General features: G+C 42.2%; 1 protein-coding gene across 13 annotated transcripts in view; it reads right to left on the bottom strand.

The window, feature by feature from the left end:
• DOCK7 (dedicator of cytokinesis 7) overlaps positions 1-26,866 on the bottom strand; it is an 888,535-nt gene that overhangs the window by 181,560 nt on the left and 680,109 nt on the right. For all 13 annotated transcript variants that reach the window (XM_085602421.1, XM_085602422.1, XM_085602423.1 and 10 more), the window contains 4 exons: positions 25,772-25,930; positions 21,428-21,528; positions 5,501-5,693; positions 4,976-5,119 (listed from right to left, as the gene is read on the bottom strand). In XM_085602421.1, the coding sequence (XP_085458547.1) occupies positions 4,976-5,119; positions 5,501-5,693; positions 21,428-21,528; positions 25,772-25,930 (597 nt within the window). The remainder of the gene's footprint in view (positions 1-4,975; positions 5,120-5,500; positions 5,694-21,427; positions 21,529-25,771; positions 25,931-26,866) is intronic.

The following is a 26,866-nucleotide window of genomic DNA, read 5'->3' as shown; positions in this document are numbered from 1 at the left end:
TTGGGTCCGAGTCTTTCGGTGCCGAAGATGTCTTCGGTGCCAACAGCGAATCGGCGGGCACTTGCTTGGTCTTAGGTTTCGGTGCCGAAGATGTGGGTTCGGCACCCAAATGGGGCCGGCTCGATCCTGAGCCGGAAGACTTTCTCATGTTTCATAACCGGGTCCGAATGCGGGGCCTCTGAAACGTTTTCACGGTGTCGACCTGGGCCGGAGGGTGAAGGTGATACCAGAGTTTTTGTTGTTTTGGTGGGTACTTGGGGCTCATTACTCACTGTTCGTTGACCCGGAGTGATGTTGAAGCCGTCTTCCATGTCGGAGTCGTCGGCTTCAGACACGGAGATTTGTTCTTCTTTCTCGGCACCTGGCTGTTGGGATTCAGACTCTTCCCTGAAGATGTCTAGCACCGTGTTAGTGCCGCATCTCGTGACGTCGAGCCCGACGGTCACAAATCGTTTTCTTCGATCGGAATGATCGACAGGCCTCGCAGTTGATTTCTTCGTGCTCGGGGGATAGGCAGAGGTTACAGACCTCGTGCAGGTCCTTGTGTGGAAACTTAGCACTACACCCGGGGCATTTTTTAAATGTAGTCCATTCCATCGAAGTTCCAGTTCGAAGTTATTGGAATTTACAATGCGTGCGAAAAGGAAATCGCGTTCGAAAACAATACCGTCGAGTAATAAGGATTGCTCGTCAAAAGGGTTCAAAGACGATACCGAACCGGAGAGCAGCAATACACATCCGAACCCGATTGCGGTAAAAAACAATCTGGGGATGGAGTCGATGCCAATGCGCACTATCACCGTAAGGAGGAGTCACCTACCTCGTGACTTCAAACACTTCTACGAAGAAAAACAAAGTGCAAACAGCCGAGCCCAACACCAGATGACGATCTATGCTAACGCATATGATCTACAGCTCATATGCCGCGAACCTACATTTTTAAATACAATTTCAATAATGAAATGGGTATATTTTTCAATAAGGGGGCTGACTAGTATCCTTTTTCTAACGTGAATCTCCTATCTGTGCCAAAACTCACAATATGCTCTTTATCTGCTAAGGACAAATTGCTGAGGAGTCAGTGCCTAATAATAATGAAAAACATGAGGGATATTTGCGGCTGAAGAGAAGGAGCAGACAGTGTGGAAAAAAGAGGTGTGAAGTAACACGAAAAGTGATGTTAATGTGCCTGGAAAAGAGATTAAGAAGCAGGGAAGCAAAAAAAAAAAAAAGAAAGAAAAGACGAAGTGTAGAAAATAGAAGATGCAAACAGGCAAAGAACGGAGTGAACACAAAGTGATCAGAAATTAACGGTTAAGTAGGAGAAATATGTGGGAAATTGGTAATAAGGAAATACTGTGCAAATGGTACATGCTAAGATGGGAGATGGCTTGAGTGAGGAAGACAGGGCAGAACAAGGGAAGAAGACGACAAAGGGGAGGTAAAAAGTACGTTAGGCAGGAAGCGACGATCGTGCAAGTAGCAGAATCAGAAGGGATGAGGAATGAAAGGAAAGGAAAGGAAAATTCATAGAGAGGAAAGGAGATAGAAGTACTAGAGAAGTGAAGAAAAGTGTGTGGGAAAAAGGAATGGATGAGATAATGCTTACAAAGGGAATGAATGGCAGAGAATGATGAAGGGGGAGATGGGAGAATGGTGAGGAGAAAACGAGGATAGAGAAGGAAAGGGAGGTAGAATAAAGGAGGAAGGGAACAGAAAGAATGGCAAACACAGGACTGGTGAAAGACGTGAAAGTGACTGGATGAGACTAGAGAAGTCACCAGATATGTGGAAGGAAGGCAGCAGAGAAGAGCAGAGAATTAAGAGAAGGAACAAAGTGGGACAAACAAGAGGGGAGCAAAAGGAATGAAACATGGAAACATAAAGAAAAAGAAAGGAGGAGAAAATGATGGTGTAGAGTACCAGGGAAAAGGAGGATGCTAATTGTATGGACAAGATGGAGAGAAGGTATAAAATATCTGTCAGCCTGTCTCTATAGCTCTTTATTTTATGTTCTTTCCCCTGCATGTCTTCTTCCCTTTCCCCGATCTCATCTCTCTACCAGATGGTGAACTCTTCCTCTTTACTGTGCCCCATCTCAGCCAGCACTATGTCTTTTTTTCTCTTTTCCAATTTCATCTCTTGCTGCCCTTAATAGCTGCCATCCCATTGCAGTCTTTCCCTCTCTGTGCCCTTCCTCTTCTCCCATTCTCTCTGCCTGTATCTCTACCTGTCCCTTTTCTCATTCTTTTTCTTTCTTCCATCTTCCAGAGCCACACTCCCTTCTCCCTTTCTCTCTTAATCCTTGTGGTCTCAATCATATTTTTCCCTTTTGTTCACCCTGAACCTCTCTACATTGACTCTCTCCTATAACCTACTGCTTGCTTTCCTTTTCCTAGGTTCTGATTCTAAGGGGCTATTTAACCTAGCTACAGCAGGGCTGGAGCCATACATGAAAGATCATTACTGAAAGGAAGTAACTTTGTTTTTAGATGGATACTCTTACCTGTAGCTTCCTTACCAGGTGAATAGATTCCCGAACAATACCTCCCCAGGAGGTGGCTGATGGATGAATGGATTAGGAAATCATGCAGCACAGATCTGGCAAAGTGCCTGTCCCTAAGCACCTCCTAGTCCAAAGAGTAGTGTTTGGCGAACATGTGCATGGCTGCTCACACTGCCAGCAAGCAGATCTCTGAGATGGGAACAACTCTGGCAATCGCAGAAGACGATGACTTGGCCCTGGCGGCGGATGTGGATGATGTTCCAGCAAGACAACATTGGTTTCTGAACCGCTTTGCCCTCCCTACTGCCACAGAAGCCAACAAAGAGCTGGTTACCCGATCCGATGTACTTGGTGCAGTAGATATAGAAACGAACTACCTGCCTCCAGGTAATGTAACTGCTGCTCTTCCTTCATGAGACAGGACAGGGGATAGAAATACTGAAGGGTGATGGACTGACTCAGGCCACCGATCACCAAGCTTGGCTGTTGCTTTTTTTGTGGATGGCATTTCAACCCTATTGGCACTGTCAGGATCTCTCATCAGGATGAGAAAATATGGAGGACTTTAGGATTGATGCTAATCAAACCAAGAGCGGGCTATCGTTCCCTAGAATGCCTGAATCAGCAGGAGACAATGGACAAGTGCAGGTGCAGTGAACCGTCACTGCTCCTCTGGTGAACTGATTTCTGAACTGCCACACCATTTGATGTGCACAGATACAAACCGGCGTCATGAGCATGTTGGTGGTTTTCTACCGCTTCTCTGCGCTTGGCCCTTTAGCGCTTCCACATACTCATGGGCCAATTCAACCCACAAGTATTCTTCTCCCTAATTGTCACCTTGGTGCTTACACACATTATCTGCGCCTGCACAAAATTGCCTCCCTGAATTCCTACTGGACTACTGCCCTGTGATCCTGGATATTCCTAGTTTCCCTGGCCCACCTAAGGGTACACAGGCACACAAGCATACCATGAGGGTACACAGGTACAAAAGCATACCATAAGGCACCATGTCACCTGAAGGTGCTCCAGAGGGCGCTGCTGCCCTGGAGAATATCCAGAACTAAGAAACACTGCTGGGTCAGACCCTTGGGCTTCGATGAGGCGGGCCAGCGGCATAGGTGCCAGAGGCTGCATGGGCTGGGCTGCTTTGGCCACTTGCTGCAAGTGTCAATCTGACGGCACAGTTGGTCCGGGAAGTGCAACAAGAACTTACTCCGGCTCTGATGGCGAAGACAATGTGGGAGTTGGACGGCACCTGGGTGACTTACCTTTCAAACAAGTTCTATGTTTTGTGTGCAAGTTCTGTCTACTTAAGAAATGGAAGGATGGTGACCTTGAACGAGCCCTTGAGTGGCGCCTGCCTCGTCTCATCATGGCCCGCAACATGAAAAGTTTTGCTTCCCTCTCCTTAACTGCAATGGAGTCCATACTGAGGTAAGACTCACATGACTCATGGACGTAGTTCAGCCCATCCTTCCCAGTTGCTTTAGCCTAATAACACAACACTTGATATGATGAATCGAAAAACAGCCCACGATTATTTTTATGAATGAAAAAGCTCACAATTAGGCTTTTTATATAAATTTATAAAGCAACACCTGCTAATGCCAAAATAAAGACAGTATAATTTGCAACATATTTTGGAACGTATGAGAATATTTCATCTACCTGCGGAGAAGCAACTGGCACTTTGCTATAACTATGTCATGGGTTGTACATAAAGGTTGATCCCCTTTCTTAGAAGCTCTGAGGAAAGGGAGACCCCTTTACAGAAGCAATGGGTGTGCCACAGTTAACAGAAAGGCTGCTCTCTAGAATGCAGTGCCTGACAACACAAGGAGTAAAAAGCCCAAAGGTACAGGCTCTCAATTGTAGGACAGATGTTGTAAGGGTGAAAGTTTGGGTCCAAAGATGGAGTAGAGCTGGAAGAGCTGGATCAGGCAGGACTGGAGGCTAGCTGTGGCAGAGCAAGAGCTGTAGTTGGATTCGAACAACACAGAAGCAAGTAATGCAAGAGCAGAGGCGGAGTTGCGATGAACTGGTACACTGAGGCTTTTTTTTTTATATTGGTAGAACAAGAAAAGCTTGACAGGACAGGGATGGCCTCTCAATATGAACCACCTGACAGGAATGGGTTGGTCTCAGAAAGAAACATTTGCATGGAATTGATGTGGCCACCTTGGAGTGGAGACTATGTTGGTAGGCTATCTTAGAATGGAGTCTCCATTTTTTACAGCCGTGCCCATTGCTGGCCCAGAACCGTAACTTCTTTGAGAGCTACATAATGCATCTTAAAAATTGAATCAGACCCACAAAATCTGAAATAAATGTTTTACACTTGTTAGGAGAAATTGTTAGGGAATTATTGCTCTTGTGTGATCTTACACAATTTAATTAGCATTTTAATCAGTAGCATCTTTAAGAGGAAAGCTTTACAAATTGTGATTATAATTATATAATTACCAGAGAGAATGAAGATGCTGCTTGTTCCAGCAATCCTACAAGTCCTGCTTCTGTAAAATACTTTCCAGAACAGATGCCTTCTTCATCTGGAGATACTACATCGTCAGAAACCGCAGATTCTTCCAAAACATTTGAAGAAACATTCTAAGAAAAAATAAGTTACACTTATGCACGTCAGTATACCTGAAATGTACAACTACTTTTACTATTGGTAATAAATAATTTAGTGTCTCTGACTGGATTATCAAGCCATCATGCATCCATGAAGTATCTAAAGTAATTGTACCCACTCATTTATTCACTCAATCATGGTTGGGCCACTGAGAAACTAATATGATACACCACAGATAATGCTATGAGCTCATGTCAACATTAACCCATCCAAGCATAAGAGTTGGATGGATTAGCATGGACAATCATAGCGACCATATAAAATAACCTCTAGTATAGTTTTAATTTATGAGCTTGTTGGGCATACATCCTCCCTTTCTTTGCATTTCTATTGCTTTATGCCCAAGCCATTACCTGAAACGTAACACATCCCACAGGAAGATATTTGCGATCCTCAAGCATGCTCAAGTATTCTGCCACAAGTGCTGCAGAGTGGACCAAACACTGTGCAGCTTCTGCATGATTGCTTCTCTCAGAATGTTTCCCAGCCATGTTCTGTAACCAAGTCAAGCGTAGGTCGGGTGAGGTTTGATACCCCTTTGCAATCCTGAAAGAACATAAAATTTAATTTCCACTAAATGAGAAATTGTCAGGTGGAAAAGCTAGAACATACATATTTGTATATATGATCTGTTGTTTGCAGTGCATCTCTTAAATCAGATAACCATATTCTTTTTTCCCCACAAATAATTCTATTGTTGACAACGAGAATGCCACACAGGGCAATATTTTTAACACTAGTATGATACCGATCGTACAAAAAATAATTTGAAAGGCGAAACTTTAACGAAAAGACAAACAACTGTGCCACATTACATCTGGTTGGAGAATAAGAGCATCTCACATTCAGATAACCATATTCTATTGAGAAAATTTCAAGTACGCCACTAGCATGCATAAGATATGCTGTTATATGTTAAAGATCCAGCAACAACATCTATTGACTGCTGTCAGCCCTCGATTAACTTAGTAGCATGTCTGGAGTTAAGAGTTACTTGGGATGAATTGGTCCTGTTTATGATATGCATACTACGCCCAACCTCAATGCTAGTATTCACATTTTGCTTTAAAAAGAAAAATGAGAGATTTCAAAATCTGGGGATTCAGAATGAGGTGAAGTGATAAACTTGTAAGATAGGCAAGAGTGTTACTGGGCTCCTGAAATCAGTAGCTTCCTTGCTGAAGCGGACCATATCCATGGCTGGGTAGTTCGTATTGGCTAAAATGGCCCTACTGCAGCATTGTTTTTGTCTATTTAGCGCAGTATAACATACACCTTTGTCATAGAGCGTCATTCAAGGCACTTAACACTATATTGAATACTTTCATATGAGGAGGTGAAAGAAGTTGAGTGGTGCTCGTAACACTCAAACTTAATTCCAATTAGGGTGGCATCTATGCGAAAGGTAACTGGAAAATTAGTACCTGGTTGCACCACGATAGTTTGTATTGGGATGGGTCTCTGAAGACCAGAGCACAGGCAGGGATTTGTTGGTTGATACAGAACTTGTGACTGACCTCCTAGAGCAGCTCTTACCTATTCCTGATTAGATTAGTTATATGACCGCATTACCAAATTCTAATCCTACATAAGATTAGTATGTCATATGCCCTGCATGCACCCTTATGGTATCAACAACATTTTGGATAGGCAGCAACAGTATGAAGATGGACATATGGAAAAAAAAGTGGCTGTATGACCTCAGGAAACTTACAAGTTAACAACACTTGCAATTCTTTCACTGAAGCAAAGACAACCTTCAATGTTAGCTGGACAATTTATACAACAATTTAGAATTTTAAAGGCAACTAGAGACACCTGACACACAATCCCACATGGCCAACATATCAAGTGCATTATCCACCCTGATGATCCTATCTCTACATGGCAAGGCGAACACAGACCTGTAAAGCCCTTACAAGCCATATCGAAAAAGCCACTTTCATTTAACATGAAAAGGGAACAGGTGAAGGATTGTGCTAAGGAAACTGTAGATAAGGACTAGGATAAGCCCCAAGACATCATTTAAAGAACCCTCTGAGTACCATTAGGTTTCGTCTGTCCCTGTTAAATATATTACACTGTATCTATGCTACACTTGGGGTCCTGCATTAAACTGACTCTAACAAATAGCATGAGTATCTCCAGTGCAATGTCCCTAGGGCAACGTTCGTCCACCTTGTATGGTCTTGCCTTAGCAACTACTTACTGAATTAGTGTTAGAGGGATACACACAAAGCATGGGTCACTTTGTTCAACTGACACCAAATGCAAGCATGTTTAGGGTATCCCCATTTAAAACAGAGCACAAAATGAGGAACAGTTTGATTTTGCTTACTCTGGTGCTGAGAAATTGGAGGATAGCTATCCAATGGATTGTAAGAGAGACCACTAGAGTGGGAGTTTGAATCAAGGATATGGAGGCATGGACACAAGCGGAGGAAATTCGCACTGAAATGACTTGTGTTGATGACAACATTGCAGAAGACCTGAGGGACTAGCAGTCACATGTTCCTTGTGCTCATCTGCACCTATAGAATTGTGTTTCTATTAAATGTAGTTAGTATTTCTGTCCGCGTTGTCCCCGGGCGAGGATGTGTCCCCATGTCTTATGGTGTATTTGCAAATATTAAGGAACTAAACATTTTTGTCTCACAAAGAGGCCTACTGTCAATCTTTCCCTGCAAGTGCACTCACAAAACCGGTCACTCGAAAATACCGGGAAGTTACTATTTCAGTGTATGTCTGCCTTTATTGTTTGCCAGCTGTGTTTGGCTTTTTGACTCTGCTGTAAAATAGAAAAAATAAAGTATATTTAGTAAAAATAAAAGGAATGTCTTTGAGTGATATCACTGAACTAATTTTAATGTATTTGCTTTCTATATATTTAATATATTGTTGTTACTTTTGTATCCATTTGTCCATATGATGCTGGCTGAGACACTGGTCAGGAGCCCGCACCACTTTGGCACACAAGTTTAAAAAAATGTTTGTTTGCTAGCCCTTTATCATTCCCTTTTGCAGGTGAGAAAAGGGAGCATGGGAAAGAGACTGGGTTAGGGGGGGTGTCACTGGACTTACCCAAATATGTATGCTTCTGCATGATAGAGGACAGATGTTTGGAGGTAGTGGAGATGGGCTATGAGCTAATGTCACTCAAGCAGATGTGCAAACTGTGCAGGCACCTGGAAGCGTAGAGGTGACAATCTGCAAATGCAGTAAAAGACCGGTACATAAGGTGAGTGGGCCAGAGAGGGATAAGCTTTCTTCCACAGTACTCAGCTCCCGACTTCACTGGAAGGCAGTGCAGAAGGTTATTCAAGAGTCAACAAGCATTTTGCACTGCTGTCCCCAGTGCAGGTAGGAGTGCATCACAGTGAGGACTGTAGTGCCAAACCAAGAAGTGGAAAGGTCACTCTTAAACACACTAATACACCTGAAACATTCCAGTCCCCTAGATTCATGGCTATTTTTGAGGAGGGTTGAGATCAGCAGGGGATACATAAAGCAGCACATTACAACACTGAGCAGGCAGCTGGAGAAGAATGTGGAAAAGTTAAAGTAGTCACTTACTAGAGTCTCAACTATCCACTATTCCTGGTGGAATGTTACCCATGTAAGGACAAGGGAACAAGAGGCCAGCATGTATGGAAAACCTAGTCCTCAGCATGAGCATGATGGGGTTATATTGGTAGATATCCATGTCATGCTAAGCAAGTGGTGGCAACAATCAAAGGTTTAAGGAGTGCTGTCGCCTATTAGGCACAGTGCTAAAATCACCCAATCATAACTCAGAATATAAACTCAATCAGAATCTAATCTTTCTTTGAGGTAGTGTTTGGATGATATGCCTTCCACTCCTGTAATGACAGAAAGAGATCAGGAGGAGCGATCTATAGGGGTGGGTCCAGACATCTGCTATAAAACTCCAAATGTTTAACGAAGGCTATTTTTAGTATACTGGCAGCTGTATCAGTCCAGTCTTCTGTCCTTAAGGATGGCCTATTAGACAATAGATTCATCCATCAGCTCAAACAGAATGTTTTGAAAAAATGTTCTGGTGTCTTTGTAGAGCCTTTATGGTTATGTGCGCTATTTCTGAAAACAATCAGAATGGAACTGGGGAAGTCTGCTACAAAATTGATTTAAAAAACTAGATGAATTAGAATTGAGAACAGAAGAACTGGAATTTTGAGTTTGGGTAGATGAGAAATAATTATCCATCGTTAAATTACATCATACCAAGAGTGCCATCTCTGAGTGAATGGAGATGACTTAGGAAGGAAGCTGTTTCTGCGGTGTGTCAAAATGTTTATTAGACCAGCAAGATCTGAGGTTGTGCTGAGATTTGGAGGTGTCTGTGCACTTCTTTGGCTGTTTTTATGCAACAGCTTTCTTTCCCGAGTAGTACTAAAGGCACATTAAGCTCTGTGATAGTGAATGCCAGTTTTGTGGGGGAAAGGATCGACATCCGTCCAGGTGGTAGTGGTCAAAGTGGGATATTTTCCATTTGCAAGAGTCCCTGAAGCAGTGTCCCCAATATGGTGGGAAACATCTTCAGTAGCAAGCAGGGCTTCTCTGTCTGTCTTATTCCTCGCATTGGCCTTGAGTCTTATAGTGATTCTCCCAGCTATCCCAGTAACAGCTTTGCTGCAGTGCTCTTACATTCAAGTGAGAGTCCCTCACTGATTTTGAGTACAGGAGGCTTAATTTAACTCATTCCTTTATTGTGCACTAAATCTTTTTTTTATTTCAAATCTTTTTTATTGATAAAGAAATAGAAAAATGACAAAGACATACAATAAATGACAATAAATGACATGTGCATTCCCCGAACAAACAGACCCATAGTACCTGAGAACTGGCAAGTCTATAGATGAGTCACCCCCATCACAGACATATATGGAGTCATATTCCTCAAACACATAGTAATAAAATCCGTAAGTCAGGACAATAATTCTGACCCTCACGTCCGAGTAACATGGACAAACTTATAACAAATGACAAATGAAATGAAATTAAATTAAACTAAGATATGTCATGAAACCATGCTCAGCCCCCAAACTCCGATTGCGCTATGTTGAGTGAGCACCATAACTGCCCATGCCTTATTTCATGTGTGTTACCTTTCCGAGTCCGCCACGCCCCTTACTCTATAGCTTATCAGCCATAATTCCGCCTCTTCCATTCAGGGCGGGTCAAATGAGAACGAAGATCTGTCTAGGGATTTCCATAACCTCCTATGGGGAGCGCGCCACGGGGAGGAGTGTAGAGCTGGATTGTCAGCTCCTCTTAGAAACGAGAGCCATTCCTGCCAAACCCTGAATGAGACCTCAGAGGCGCTTTTCCATTTACATAGTACTACCTTACAGGCTAGAGTAAGCAAAATATCTAACAACTGACGATCATTGTCATTATAAAGCTCCTGATCCAACACCCCCAATAGAACATAGACAAACTCTCTTTTAGAATTGACCTTGAAAATATGATCTATGCAATCAAACACTTTTCCCCAGAATGGTTCCAGCGCAGAGCAACCAAAGAGCATATGAGCTAAGTCTCCTACCGCTGAATCACAGTTCCAACATAGGGGGTTATCCCTCAGATGGAGTCTATGGAGTTTTTCTGGCGTCCAGTATGTCCTATTAATGAGCATGTATTTGGTTTGGGCTAGAATCGGGGAGATCTTATTCGTTAGGGCAGCAGCATGTATCAAATCCCAGTCAAATACTAAACCGGTAGAGTTAGGTTCAGATTCCCACTTGGATTCATTTTTCTTGTGCGCCTTCCTTGGGGCAGGGAGAAGCAACTTATAAATTTTGGAGACAAAGTGACCCGACTTCATAAGTCGTGGAACATGGGTCTTAAGCCAAGGGTCATTCGAGTTGAGGGAGCGAGTAGACAGAATGACTTTGAGTTTCAAAAAGTCATAGAAATCCATTGGTGACAGATTGTGGCTGGCCTGGAGCGAGGAGAACGGCAAAGGATGCCCCCCTCAAATAAGTCATTCACCAGGTTAATTCCTTTCATAGACCAACCCCTCCATTGCAGAAGTTTCCCTTCCATTTTAAGTGATGGATTATACCATAAAGATACCATAGTAGACTTTCTCCACAGCAATCCGACTTTATGAGTTTGATCTGGTCTCAGAAGTGCTCTTCTAGTGTTTAGTAGGATGTATTTGGAGTGGGGGAGATGGGATAGATCCATTGAGAGCAATGCTATAAGAGGGGCATTACCAATCAGAGATTTTTCAATCCCAATCCACAGCGGAGTGTAATCCGCATCCTCAGTCAACCACTGTGCCCCTTGTTTTCATAGAAAGGCCGTCTGATAGTTCCTGAAGCTAGGGAGACCCAAGCCGCCTTTTCCTTTTGATAGCTGTAGCTTCTTCATAGATATCCTGGGTTTCTTCCCCTGCCACAAGAACCTACCAAATAGCCCATCCACCTTTGTCAAGAAGGCCTCCGAAAATGTCATTGGTAACATTCTCGCCAGATAGTTTACCAATGGGGTCACCATCATCTTTAAAGATTCCGCCCTGCCCCATCATGAAAGGAATTTCGGGGACCATCCCTCTAGTAATTTAGATATTTTCTTCAGAGTCAAGCTTTCATTAACCCCCAATGTTGTGATTAGATCTTTATCAAATTCCAGCCCCAAATATTTAAATCAGCCTGGCTGCCACGTCAAGCCAGAGTCCCCCATAACCTCTCTATTACCCAAATTATTCAACAATTTAACCTCTGTTTTATCTTTATTCAACTTGTATCCCGACACCCTGGAGAAATCGTCAATGGTAGAAATGAGGGCCGGTATAGCTTCTTCCGCCCTTTCTTGATACTATTAAGACATCATCCGCATATGCGGTCAACTTTATTATACAATCTTCAAATGGGATTCCAGCAATACCATCGTTAGTTCTCAAGTGATAGAGAAATGGCTCAATGGCCAGTAAAAACAGTGAGGGTGAGAGAGGACATCCCTGTCTGGTGCCTTGGTGCAATTGAAACGCGGAGGAAAATGAGCCGCCAGCTCTAACTCTAGCAGAGGGACAAGAATATAGAGACATCACCATCTTTGTAAAAAATTGACCCAGGTTGAACTTATTTAGGACTGCATTCAAATAGTTCCAGTCGACTCTGTCGAATGCCTTTTCGGCGTCAAGTGTGATTGCAACAGTAGGGGTAGATAACAGTTTTGCTTTTTCGAGTACATGCACCAGTATTCTGGTATTATCACTGGACAGTCTATGTTTTAAAAAACCCGCCTGTGAAGCATGTATCAGTTTGGGCAGGACCTTTTGAAGTCGGTTAGCCAGAATCATGGCTAGAAGCTTACAATCAAGATTAATGAGTGAGATAGGCCTATAATTCTTTGGTAACGTTGGATCTTTCCCTTCTTTTGGAAGCACCGCAATAATGACTTCCGATAGCGTACCTTTCACCTCCCCTATAGTACTGATTTCTTGAAATAGGTGCAAGAGTGGTTGTGATATAAGTGAGGACAAGCCCTTATAGAATCTAGCAGTGAACCCGTCCGGTCCGGGTGCCTTACCGCATTTTAACGACTTAATGACCATCTCGACTTCCTGAAGCGTGATGGGACCGTTAAGGTCATCACGATCCGTAGTGGAGAGGGAGGGAAGATTGCACTCATCCAAATAACCCTCAATTTTGGAGTCGACTACCTCTGTATTCTTGGCATAAAGTTGCTCATAAAATTGTTTGAATACCTCCGCTATCTTGACCGGGTCCGAGTGTGCTGTTCCCCCCTGATCTTTGATGGAATTTATCGTATTTTTCTGTATTTTGAATTTGAGGTATGCAGCGAGGCTCTTCCCTGCCTTATTGGATTCACAGAGTTTGAATTGTTTCCTCCTAGTTAACCAAATCCCCGCTCTTTCACTTACTATTTTGTTATATTCATACTTCTTATTGGCTAGTTTATTCAGTGTTTCTTCCTTCCTATCAGACAAGTGTTTCTTCTCTAGAGCGGCAATTTCTCCTTCTAAAGTCTCCAGAGCTTTATTGTGGTTCTTGTTTATGGCAGATTTTATTTTAATAACGACCCCTCTTATCGTACTCTTTAGCGCCTCGCAACGAATCAAATCAGTAGTGTCTCCCCTACTGTTATGCTCTAAGTACGCTCTAATCGCGGTCTCGATCGCTACCCTATGCTGTTCTTTTTCGAGGACCTCCTCATTAAACCTCCAGATTGATTGTTGAGTAGAAGATTTGACGTTGGAGATAGATAGGGAGATACATGAGTGATCGGATAAAACCCTTGGTTCTATGGATGTTCCTTCAATTCTGGGAATGCCATTCTTTGTAATGAATAAATAATCAATCCTGGAGAATGAATCATGTGGAGGAGAGTAAAAGGTATAATCCCTCTCATCAGGGTTCTGCAACCTCCATGTGTCTACTAAATGGAATCGAGTACATAGATTAGTGAAGGCCCTATGAGATCTATTGCTTCGAAAGGAGCATCTGGAATCCCTATCCAATACTGGATCAAATGGTAGGTTAAAGTCCCCCGCCAGAATGTGTATGGCTGAATCAGGGATAGTCTCGAGTTGCTTGGCCAGATCGGACCAAAAAGTTAGGTCACATGTATTAGGAGCATAGACATTCGTAACATAGAATTCAGTATCATCTTTAGTCAGCTTGGTCGTAACCCACCGCCCTTTGGAGTCAGAAGCGGAGGAGAGCAAATCTACGTTAGATTTTTTTGCAATCAATGTCAGGATCCCATTTTTCTTTCCTATCGCCTCTGACCCTGCGACCTCAACAAAGAATTTATTCCTGAGAGTATGAAACTGTGAAGCCTCAAGTTTAGATTCCTGCAACAGTACTATATCGCCTTTTTGCCTACGTAAATAATCCAGGACCTTCTGACGCTTAACTGGCTGATTGAGACCCTTGACGTTGAGAGAGAGTATTTTCAAGTTATTCACTCTTGTTACGCCTATAGGAGTGTCAATTGTGGATAATGACATAGCCATTCAATAGCTAACATGGTGAATTGTTAATAGACTACACTTAAATGTATTTATATAGACCTCCCTCATTCTCTCCAAGAACACCCCAACTCTCACAGCACTGGCATGAAGGTAAAAGTACAATCGGCATAGGCATTGACAGGAGAATGATGTTGGACCTGGTGTGCATTGGAACATGACATAAACACTAGCAGGGTCGTGGCAGTGCAATTGGCATAGGCATTGGCAGTAAAATGATTTTGGGCCTGGTATGCATTGGAACATGACAAACACTAGCAGGGTCGTGGCAGTGCAATCGGCATAGGCATTGGCAGTAAAATGATGTTGGACCTGGTATGCATTGGAACATGACATAAACAACGACATAAAAGAAAATTAACACAGAGATCAAACATGTACCCCACCCTATCTCCCTCTCCCATCCTCCCTCCTCCCCCTCTCCCTCCCAATCACCCTCCCCCACCTCCCCACCCCGAGATAAGCTAGTAGACATGGTGACACGGAAAAAATAGTGTCCCTCCCATGGCCTCAATTCGTATCCATGTTGGCAATTCGGGAATTAACCCAACATATAAAACAGCACATAACTTGTGCGCCCATTAAGCCACAGTACCTGTTTAAGTAACAACTAACTGATACAGACAGAGCTGCCGTTGGACCACCCCCCAGTGGGGTTCTCAACATTAACTACCCATCCTCACTGAACTTAACCTAACTTAACAAAAAGCACAGCCGAGCAGGCCTCCCATCTATCCATCTATCCCAAAGGACTCAATACCATACGATGCAAGATCCCCTTATATACATGCATTAGATGCACCTCCCTACTTCTTGACTGGTTGGGGACCACTAGTGCATACCAATTAACGATTAGTAGTTAGTAACGATTCGTGACCAGTAATCAGCACTCGAACAAGGCACAAACCACCCAAGAGCACATAAGATAAAACTTGCGTCTCCCCCTACTCCATGAACAGAGCCCAACATTGCAACAGTACAGCAGTACATCAGGACCCAACATTGTATGACCACAAATGACACAGCGGCATAATAATCTGCTACGGAAACAAAGAATCCTGTTTAGAGGAGGAAGTAGAGGCCACTGATGATGTATCCATGTGTAGCTCCTCGCCTCCTTCCAGACATTGCCTGAGTTTTAGCGGATCTGTGAAAACCTGCGGAGAACCCTTGATAAAGACACAGAACTTTGCCGGACCCACAAAACCAAATTGGTGGCCCAGCGACTTCAACTGTGGTCGCAAAGCAAGAAAGGCTTTCCTTGTATCGACAGTTTCTTTACTGTAGTCCTGTGATATGTACACCTTACTAGATTTCCATAGTACGTGGTTATTTTTGCGCACAAATGATAGTATTTGGTCCACATGCTGGTAACGCAATGGTTTACAAACAATAGGTCGCGGTCCTTTTTGGCCCGGCATGAACCTATGAGCTCTGTCAAATTCCAGTGGGTGATGAAAGTTAAGGTTGGTTGCCTGCGAGAACCATGCCTCCAGAAATGGGACACAGGACCCGTATTTCTCTTCTGACCCCTCCGGTATCCCAAAGATACGTAGGTTTCCTCTCCGATTTCTGTCCTCCAATTTCGACAGCTTCCTTGACATCTGTTCTGTGGAGATATGTAGGTGTTTCAGGGAGCTACAGGTTTTGGTCTCTGAATCCTCTAGGCGACTGATTCTTGATTCTGACTCCGTCAGTCTGGCATTAGTGTCTCGGATGTCCTTACGGATGGCTACAATTTCTTCTTTTGTGGACTTCGCAATCTCCCTCACCTCTTCTAGTTTATTCAGTATTATGTCCATCGTATCGGTCACATCCTTTTTACCTTTGACAGGTGAGATCGGATTAGGTGGTTCAGCTTTAAGTCTTTTTAGGTTCTTTGTTTCTTTATTTCCCATCTTGTGATCACTCGTAGAAGCTGCTTAACTCAGCTACCAAGCCCGAAGATATTCACCTTGGCAAGGATCCTTCTATTTGGTCTCTCCCCGATAGCGGTGTGGTTAGGGACTCAAAACCGTAGAGCATACATCAGCGCCCTACCTGTGGCCAGCATGTCGTGCAGGGGGAGCGGTGTCGTCGATCTCCCATCACAACGCACTCATCACGCTCCGACCATCTTGCACCACCATTCACCTTGCTTTATCCCTCCGCTCCGCAAATCCGAGCCACTCACGCCTTCTCCTCAGTTTTCTGCGATCCATGTACTGCTCGGATCCCCTGCGCTGCAAACGCGGACATTAGCTGCACAACCGGTACACATGCAATTAGGGAGCCTCCTGCAGTATCAGCATTACATTGTGCAATACTTCTTGCCTTCAATAGTGCTCAGTATGCCCTCCATGCATACTCCATGTGTTGAGTAAGTGAATGCCCAATATCCAACCGCTGAGTTCAGTGTCTCCAGAGGAGCCTGCTATCCGCCGCCACTGCCGCCATTTCGTGAAGGAGCAATCCCACGTACCAATCTAACTCTTATTTGTGATCTTGTACATCATTTGCAGCATTACTCAGAAAGTACTTCACCCGTCGTGCGCTTCATTGGCAGTCCCGCGCTGACCTCCCTCCTTAATAAAGCCTTCCTCGCATTCCAACGAACACACAGGAGCCTCGGAAACCCTTTGCAGCCGTCATTTTGTGTCTGCCATACATCGGTGATTACCGGCAAAGCCTAGTACATTGGGGGTGATAAATATATGCCACAGAGTGTTTTACCCTTCATATGCTCAGCGGTGATCCCGCGCTGACCTCTTTTCTCATTTAAGCCTCATTTAAGTCTGACTCATGCTCCGATGAACATGCCGGGACCTCATAGATTCCCATCGCCATTATTTTGCATATCGGCGTTACCCAGCATGTCGGGGATGCACCACCTTATTTAGCCCCTCACGCAGTCCCACTCACTCTTTGGTGTGGCGTCGGTGTAGTCCCTCCGACCCTCCAAGAAGGCAGCGCCAGCATCCGCCCGGTGACCAGCAGGGTTCTACGGTTGCATGTCTCGCTCGGGATCGGTCTCCAGGGCACTCGTCAAAAACTCGCTGTCAGGGCTGCCTAGGCGTCTCAAAATCGTCCCAGAGTCAGGCATTAACCTCCGATCACCAAATCAGTCATTATCGTCAGTCACGGCTTGACTTTGACCCCCCAAATTGCTCCGTGCTTCACAACCACGGGAGGAGCAGTGCGCTAAGCCGCCATCTTCTCCGGCGTCCAAACCACGCCCCCCATTGTGCGCTAAATCGTAATGTGCTGTGGTGGGGTTGGCATCTGTGAAGTCTTTTCTCTACTTCGCTCTTCCCAGCTGCTGTGCTTGAAAACTGCCCTTCTCAGCATGCAAAGACAGCCTCGCCGTGCCCCTCAGCTTTTGGGCACCCTGCACCTCTTTCTTAATAAGACAGCTTGAAAACTGCATTTAAAACAAACGGACGGGTTGGGTTGGAAAATCTTGACTAGAGCGTCCACACTATGCCAGTGCTGGCAAAGCCCAAGCCCTAGAATTTTAAATTCCTGACAAACTTTGACCCATTTGAAGTGAATCTCATCACTTTAGAAAGGAAGCCCTGGTGACCTCACTGCTTGTTATCACTACTCAGGGATGCAAACGTGCTAGCTAACATCCGGTCCCTCTCCTTTTTATGTAGGGTTCAAATTTTTTAAGTTTTGCTTTTGCACAATGAGTCTGTTTTTCTGTTTTCAGGTCACAGGAGTTATTTTTGCATGTTTATTGAGGTATAGTTGGAATCGGTATATCCTATAACTAACAATTGTCTCCTGGTTGGCCATCTTTTACTTATTACCTGCCCTTTTACATTTGTTTATAAGCTGTGAATTAGTCAAGCATTTTGATGGGAATAATTTTTAATGCGTCTCTGCTGGGCCCTGTAGCCTACTCTTTCCCCATCAGGTGAGTTTGTTCCACATTGGGAAGTTAGTAGTAATTACTGCGAGTTCCTTCTGGGGTAACGGAGGTTTCATCAAGCCTGGAACTCAATGCACAGCGTAAGCGCATTGGGAGTGCTACGCCTATGCTCCCTTGACCGATCTGCTACTCTGCAACCATGATGTCTTTCTCGTTTTATATTCAATACAGAAACTCAAGAGGAGTAACACAGACAAATCGTAAGTCACGACACGTGAAATCTAGATCGCAAGCCTTAGCGCGTGCACGCAACACTGGTCCTGAAGAAAGCCATACTGACCCAGGGGGCAATGAAATATTGTGGCTGAAACATGTCGACCCAGGATGTGAGAGTTCATTACCTTCTCAGAGCACATCCACCACAGTTTTTACCATTATTAAATACAGCTTCATTGGTTGGTAACCCTGAGGCAACCTTTTTCCTCATTTGAGTATCACAAAAAAACGGCTCTGCTGTAATCAGGCATTGCATTACACCCCTGATGCACTGGGTGTCTCGGGTGGTAACCCAATGATGAAGCATGCCACTAACTAGGTTTAGTGGGTGAGGGTTCTTTTAAAAAGCTAAGGGTTTTTCCACACGGACGTGTGAAGGACACCTCAAGTACGTAATCAGATTATGGTAGCGTGCTAGTTTTTCACTTTTTGTGTTCCACATTAAGGCAGGAAGTTTAAGGACTGGGAAAACTAATTAAAGCACCGCCTAGGTGTTTGCAGTCCTTCTCTTTCATTCCCATTTCTTTGATCAAATGAGTAAGTAATGTACAAATCCTCCTTTAAATTTCCTGATAGGATGCTGAAAAGAAACAGGACCTAATGGAGGAGCAACACATTTTAACTGTCACCTTGCAACTTCTGCAGATCCTAAGACCTTTCGTTTTATGCCAGGAACTCCACCTTTCTGAAAGAAGGTGGGCATCTTCCTTGGCTTTGAAACCACCATAATTTGGGTGCTTATGTCAGGTGAGCAAGGGCAGAGAACTGCTTGCCATACCAGAGTTGAGTGTAATATGGAATTACCCTTTCCGACAGTTCATAAGGTACAGTGGAAGCTAGCTCCTAATATATGAAACCCTTGAAAATCTCTTATTTTCTTTACCCGCAGTTTTAAAACATCCACTATATGTGAAGACTGGCTGATGAATCTGGGCTATGGCTAAACAAAATAATTGTCACTGCTATATCACCCAGGTGCTTACACGGTTGTCTGATGACCTTACAAGTGTTACCCCTTAGAACCAAATTTGGTAAGAAATTAAAGAATTAGAGATTCAAAAAGAGCAACTTAGAGCAATATAAAAGCTGAGTAGCACCCAAATCAGCATCTATCATGATTTGCTGGGTTTAAACAGAAGGAACTACTATACTGAAAACCTATTTGCCCAGAACATCTGTATGACAAAGGTCCTGTATAGAAAAGTATTTTCCAGTGTTTCATGGCCAACAGAAACCTTTCACTCTTAGCTGCTAGCAGAGGGGATTGCACAGAAAAATTACCAAATATCTTCACTGAACCTTTCTACAAGAAATACATTCAAATAGTATCTCACATTAGCACATAAAGAGCTCCAGACCCTTGCAGAACACAGAAGTAATAATAACCAGACAGCCTCTCGGGAGTACTATTTGAGCATACCAAGCCCCAGGGATTGGTTGCAAACAATATTTTATGTTTTTAAAAGCAATATCTCACCACATGGATTTTTTTTAAAGAATTTCTTATCTCTTCAGCATCATAATGTACTCACTCTGATGACTTAATTTAGTATAACATCTGTTTGTTTTTTCCATCAAGAACTTCAACTTAATGCATCGTTATTTTTAAATTTACTTGGCCAGACATTGTAAACTTTGTATTGCTGCACAAACTGAGAAAATGCCTATTATTCTTCAGTAAACACACACATTTTGCTTAACAATCATGTTACATCTGTAATACATTTTAACTAAAAAGGGATCAGAGGCCCATGTTTTAAAATTAAGAAACATTGAAGAAGCATTAATAATAATACAATGACAAAATTGATTCTGCTTCAAACTTAATTTCATCGTCACATTATAAAAGCAGAGAAATGGATCTGTTCTAATCTTACTTGTGGAAATAAAGCACAAATAAAACATATTCAGTTCAGTCCATTTTTCACTTTGGTATGTGAATATTTATGCAATATGTACTGGAACAAATCATGTTTGCTCCATCCCCAACTAGGCAAACTGCAAAGGGGAAAGTGTTAATGTTTTTGAATGAGGTCAACATTGGCCCTATATATTCTTTCACTATTTTTGTTTTTTTAATGGCTGATGGTATTTGGTTCACTTAACCCCTTCGCCGCGGCGGGAATTCCGCCGCGGCGCTGGGGGGTGCGGGGGGGCAGCGCGGTGGCCCGGTGCTCATGACGGAGCCGCTCCGTCATGAGCCACAGTTGAGCTGTGCTCATGGCGGAACGGTTCCGTCATGACTCCGCCCAGTTGCGATGTCCCCCCGCACAGGCAGGGAAACAGCGCCGCGTGGGCGGAGCGGCCGCCAACGGTCGTGTCATGACGGAACCGTTTCGTCATGAGCACACGGCAACCGTGGCTCATGACGGAGCGGTTCCGTCATGAGCGGGGAAGGGGTTAAAGGAAGTTTTGTGCACCAACAAATGACAAAATATTGACTCTGTCAATTAAGGATATCGTTGTTCAATCTTTAAATGTGGTTATGGATGCCTGATTTCGGAGGAGTCATGGTTAAGAGTCCATCAAGCCTCTAGCCATCAACATTTATATTACGGTTGTCAAAAACTTATTACAGGTGAAGATGCTAGTCTTCTGATAGGAAGCCTAATGCACACAACATTAGATGGTCCTATTTCCACTTATTAACTCAGTCAACAAGGGAAGAATGTGAATAAAGAGCACAGGTTGTCGTAACAATGGTATCCACTGAAAGTGCTGCCTTTTGATGCCACAACAAATGGCCCCAAAATGGCAACCAAATTCAACAAATGGACTAATAAATGTCTTATTTCTAAGGAGAATGTCTGAACGGAAAAGAAAATAATTCTGCCTGGGACTCTGAAAATTCTTGCAATATGCAGAGAAGAAAAGGAAGCACATATTCAAAATGTAAGTAAACGGAATGAAAAGAGGGCAACTGTAGCTCAAAAATGAGCACTGAAATCACTGCTATGAGACTAAGACCTGTTGTCTCGTTCACAAGGTGCAGGTATTATTTGTGTTAAGGACAACTCCATTAAATCTGAATACTTTGAAGAGCTGATTGTACTAGGGGCATTAGTGACTTAAAAACACCTATGAGTTGTCTGAAGAATTATACTAAATTAACCCTCATATTCACATTACCTGTACATCAAATCAATGAGCATCTCTGGGTCTTCTTGGTGTTCTTTCATTTTAACAGTGTCTGAGAGGATCATATGAAGATTGAACACAAGGTCTTGAACCTATAATAAAATGGAAGTTACTCCAAACATATTCTAAGCAGCATCGGTGGCATTTTAGTATTTCACATTACAATACAATCAAAAGCAACGGAAGATTGCTTATAAGTAAGGTGCTAAAAACCTTAAGGCATTGAAGCTGAATGAATGCATAGTGTATGCTAGAAATACAAGGAGTCTCAGTATACTAAATCACCAATCCAGTGTCAGATTTGTATTTGCCTATCATGGTGTCAGTAGAAATGGGCTTTGCAGAGCTTAGTGGGGAGTGGAATAAATGTTTAGTACTGTTGCCTTTACTACACCTGCCTAGAGACCCATGCATAGAGCTGTCCATGGGAAAGGAGGTGGCATGGGCAAGAAAGGAAATTATGCTTTTTTCCTAAAATCTGAATTGCATCTATTCTGGTCATTATGAATTTGGATAGAAGGGCTACAAACAACAAAGGGTTTGTGAAAGTGAATTTATGGCATTTTTACCTAGTCAGATGACAATGGTCTGAGTATTGATACCTCCAGAATACTTTGAATGTGTTCTCACTGTGCCGGGTGGATTAACAAAAACAACCTCAAGTTAAGTGGAGAAAAAATGGAGATCATATTCTTTGGCAAATAACCCATATAGTGGAATACGCAGTGGTGGCCATAAGTATTATGACCCCCCCCCCCTCCCCCGAAACCTGCATGCTCCACAAGAAAGTTAGGGATTGGGTTTGGCAATCAGCTCTCTTTTTCTACTCAAATCTATCCGGTATCTGCACCTGCTTCTATATATTCATGCTTCTATGAAAAATCCTACCTTTGATTCCCACCTCGTCCCCTCAGACCATAGTGCAAGCACTATATGCCCATCTTGACTACGTATATTAGCTATACTTGGGTCTGCCACAGTACCCCATTCAACACTTACAAAGGAATCAGAATGCAGACTCTTGCCTGATCCCCAGATGTATGCAAATTAGCACCCACCTTGAAATTCTTCCCTGGCTTCCCATGCAAAAGCGGATCATGTTCAAAGTATGCTTTACGCACAAAGCTGTGAACAATGCTGGCCAATTGAACATTTGAAATACATTTTTCAGGTATCTTCCTCACCGTCAGCTCCGCTCTGTCGAACAGGACCTTTTGGCGGTTCCTAAGTTCAAGAATTGCAGACAAGGAGGGAAATTCATCTCTCACCTATCTGCTAAACACCCTTACTTTGGAGCTAAAAAGCACTGCTGATCACATGGCCTTTAGAAAAAAACCTAAAAACATGAATCTTTCAACTAGAAAAAGGTTTTCAGTACCTTGATGTGTGCGAGAGACTGCTGGTGCCAGGACGCACTTTGGGGTAGCAGCAATGCTTTACACATTATATTTCATTCATTCAAACACAACGATCGCCTAATAACTTGCCAAGAGAAATCAGGACAGATTGCAAATGGAGGAATCACTGGAGATGGGATGTCATTATCTTTCTTTAATGCTTACTACTGAAGAATGTTCTACAAAATTAATGGTAAGAGACAATGAAGGGCAGGTGAATTATAATACTTTCTGTGGGTAAGAGTATTGTAAGTTAGAACTAGAAGTAGGTCTGAAAGGCAGTTCCAATTAATATTATTGATGGTTTTGATTACAATCCTATTTTAGAATTAAGCTATAATAACAACAAAGACTATGAATAAATTATTGCGGCAGTACAGAGTGCTCCATGTCTCTGCAGGTTTTCCAAATATAGATCCCTCTTAGATGTTTGAAATGCTCTCACAGAAAATAATATCTTGCATTCAACTTCTAATGCTTTTGAATTCCTTTTGATCTTCTCCTTTTATTCGTTTTTACGACCTTTTGGAGGGAGGCTAGATCATTGTTACTGTTGCCTCACCTTTTTATCTATTGTTATTGGGTTAGTATCCTGCTTCTTTATTACAGTAGGGAGAAGATACCATTCATAATCCCACAAAAGATACATCTGTTATTATGTTGGAATCAATCCTTGCCTAATGTCAAGTCTGACGAAGTTGAAGCATGAATCTTAGGTCTGGAAGAGACCCTTAAATTCTCCAGAACAGAATGTTAAGTTCAGAGATTGGATAAAGTAAATTAACATGTTTAGATATTCAGGGGCTTAAATCGCCCATGAAACATAGGGATCTGCTGCATTGGCTGCATAAGAAAAATATGACATAATTCTGCTACACGAGGCCCATTTATAGACTGAAGGCGAGAAATGGGTAAACAGGCATTATAAATGAAATTTAGAGAAACCTAAATCCCAGAAAATACAACAGATCAGCATGACTATTCAAAAAGCCAATCCCAGGTAATGCACACAGTAAGTACTCTAGCTACAAGTCCTACAATAACATGGTTGGACTGCACCTGCATGAAGAATAACTGTATCAAGATATTTGCATGGACTACATTGTTTTTAAAACAGGTTGGATTTTGTTTTGCTCATGGCATTACACTATATGCTAGAGGTAAGTAAACACCACAGTTCCGCCACAAGGGTTTATTACAGGGCAACGTTTCTTCTATGAGCATGGTGCCGAATAATAATGCATTGAACTTTGCTGGTCTATAAATGGAAAGGTCTGTACCCCTTTAAATCAGCTCCAGCCTCATTTCCCTGAGCCACTGATGCCCAAGATGGTTGAGGCAACACAGAATAAAAGCTAACTGCAAGTCTATCCCAGAGTCAAGGATTGAGTGCATATGATGGGCATTCAGTTAAAGGATAAATGTATCCATGAAAAATACTGCTACTGAAGGGAAATACCTTGCTCTTCTAGTTGCTATATAACCTAAACAGATTTCTGATCTTTTGAAAGATTTCCAAAGTGGTGCAGTGATGGCAGATGGTGGGCAGAAGCAAGAATCCACAGAGGTCATGCATAATACAAGTACATTGTCCTTTTTAGCATTAATAAAATTAAGATCTAAACTCTACTCCACTGTCATCTGACTTGTGGCGATCCCAATTTCACATTAGAAAACATCCCATCCTGTTCTGTCAAGGATAAAAAAAACATGAGAACTAGCCAAAGTGTTATGTGGATATATGTATTATGGAGATTGGTCTGTAACACACTAAGACCCATTTTGCTTATTACAAATTAGGGACTATTGTAGCTTTCAACCACTGGAATGAATAATAAGTGAATGATGATAAAATATGAGCTGCTGGTTACTTCTCTTCAAGTCTTTTCAAGATTCCTATAATGCATTAGGATAGAGACAATACAAGTAGCTCAATGGGCCAGTTAGCAATTAGAGTTGAGTGTAGGCCAAATGCCTCTGGCAAACACAGAGCATGCTCTTGTGCACATCCTAGTACCACGAACTACAGAAATATGGCACAATGAGGAATACTTTTGATTATATTGTTCTTGGTAGCAAGAAACATCAAGTCATAAAGGCATGTACCTTATAATTACAGAGACCTGAATGCTCACTGAACAGAAGAACAAAACTGATCAGGCTATGTGGAGAAGTTATAAGACTACAGTTCTCAAAAGACAATCCAAGTGACTTTTGTCCACTAATAGTTACTCAGATATGTAATATTTTCCAACAGATGAGTAATACCTCGTTATATAATTACTTATAAATAATAATGAATGTCTAACTTTTATGAAGAATTGGCTGATTTCACTTCTGCTAATCTAAGAAAGTTTAATCCATGTCATCAAATGTGTGTCATGAGTAACAAAGAACAATTCCACTAAGCTAGATATTTCAGCATGACATTTAGCAAAATCAAACTATAAAACAAGTCAAAGTTTTTAAATGGCTATACATTTTAAAAACAACCTTCGATTGATAACTTGTGCTATTGATAGTATTTTCGCATAAAATAAGTATTGATTAGTAAAAGTTCATAAATGTTATTCATAATTTTTTCAACCAAAATCTCTTTTATTTTAAGCTATAAAAGTTATTAGCATTTTTGTTTTTATCCGCTTAACTGTTAAAGAATTAGAATAGCAAGTTGTAACTTTTTGGCAGCTTGTCCTATCTTTTCTCCACACTCAAATAAGGCATACTTGCAAAAACATGCAGGAAAAAAATATTAAAGCTACCCAATACTCTAACCAACCACTTCAATTTTGTTTAAATGCTACAAACATGTTTTCTCTTGATTCAGTTGTTTAATATCACATTTTACCATGGTTGGTCTATTTTTAATTTGGCACTGAATAGCAATGACACGTTCTATTTACAGACACAATGATCACTAATTATTTGAATGCGTAACCTGATCAGGAAAAGTTGTGTCCCGTAACTCCAGATCTTCTTCAGCATAAGTCAAAATGGTCTTCAAAGAACGCCTTAAAAACTCTTCATTAAATGTCTGTGATGTGCCCACCAAGGATGACAGTGACATAGTCACCTGCATTTTCACTCTGGCAAAATTCTGTTGTACAGTGAATCAACAAAACAAGAAAACACTTTATTATGAATTTGGTATGCACTCTTCTAAAGACAAACTGGTAATAATGCATCATGAAGGAGGCAGGCTTATTGTATTTCTGTTTAAGAACATTTTGCTGCTTATACAAAAACAGATCTACTGACAATTTATAAATAACGGCAAAAATAGAGTTATTAGCAAGGATACAATTTATTGCCCACAATTAGCTTCCCCGGTGATCTCTATGCTCCAGAGTCTGCCAGATTTTAGATGATTCATCTGCTAGGTTACAAGCACATAAAGGTGCAAAAACATATGGGTGCTTTAGTAAACCACCATACCCTATGCACTAACCCTATGCATAGGCACTAATAGCCAGGCAATTTGTGGCACAATAAATGATGGTATGGGCATCATGTAGGGCTGTACATGGGTTGCACCAGAGATACCTACACACAGCATAGGTCCGCCTCTTAACCGCTGCTCTGAGACTTTGTAGGTTTTATTTAGTTTTACACTTATTGTAGGTTTTGAATAATTGTGATCCTTTGATTTCAGTAGGCATTACATGCGTAAATTAGTCGCACTTAACATTTGAGATACGTAAAATCAAATAAACAGAACTGGTACCAATTGTTAAAAGGTCCCTATACTCTCAAATGTAATCATCCTTCATCTTAAAATTTATTTTCAGTGTTTCTACTAAAACTAAGTTCCTCAGACGTATATAACGAACTATAAAATAACTATATTTTCAATGTAACATGCCTTAAAACTGGAAGCTGGTCAACAAGGACTAGACAGATGTAGCTATTAGAAAAGACTGCATACGAGATGCAAGGTTGTCCACATAAGCACCAGAAAATCTGGGAAACAAGCTGAATACCCTGGAATTGAAATTTGAATATGTACTATTGATATACTTTAGAGCCCAAGAGC

This window comes from Triturus cristatus, chromosome 4_2 (assembly GCF_964204655.1).
Source record: "Triturus cristatus chromosome 4_2, aTriCri1.1, whole genome shotgun sequence".
NCBI classification, from domain to species: Eukaryota; Metazoa; Chordata; class Amphibia; order Caudata; family Salamandridae; genus Triturus; species Triturus cristatus.
This window is presented reverse-complemented; position numbering and strand designations above follow the sequence as displayed.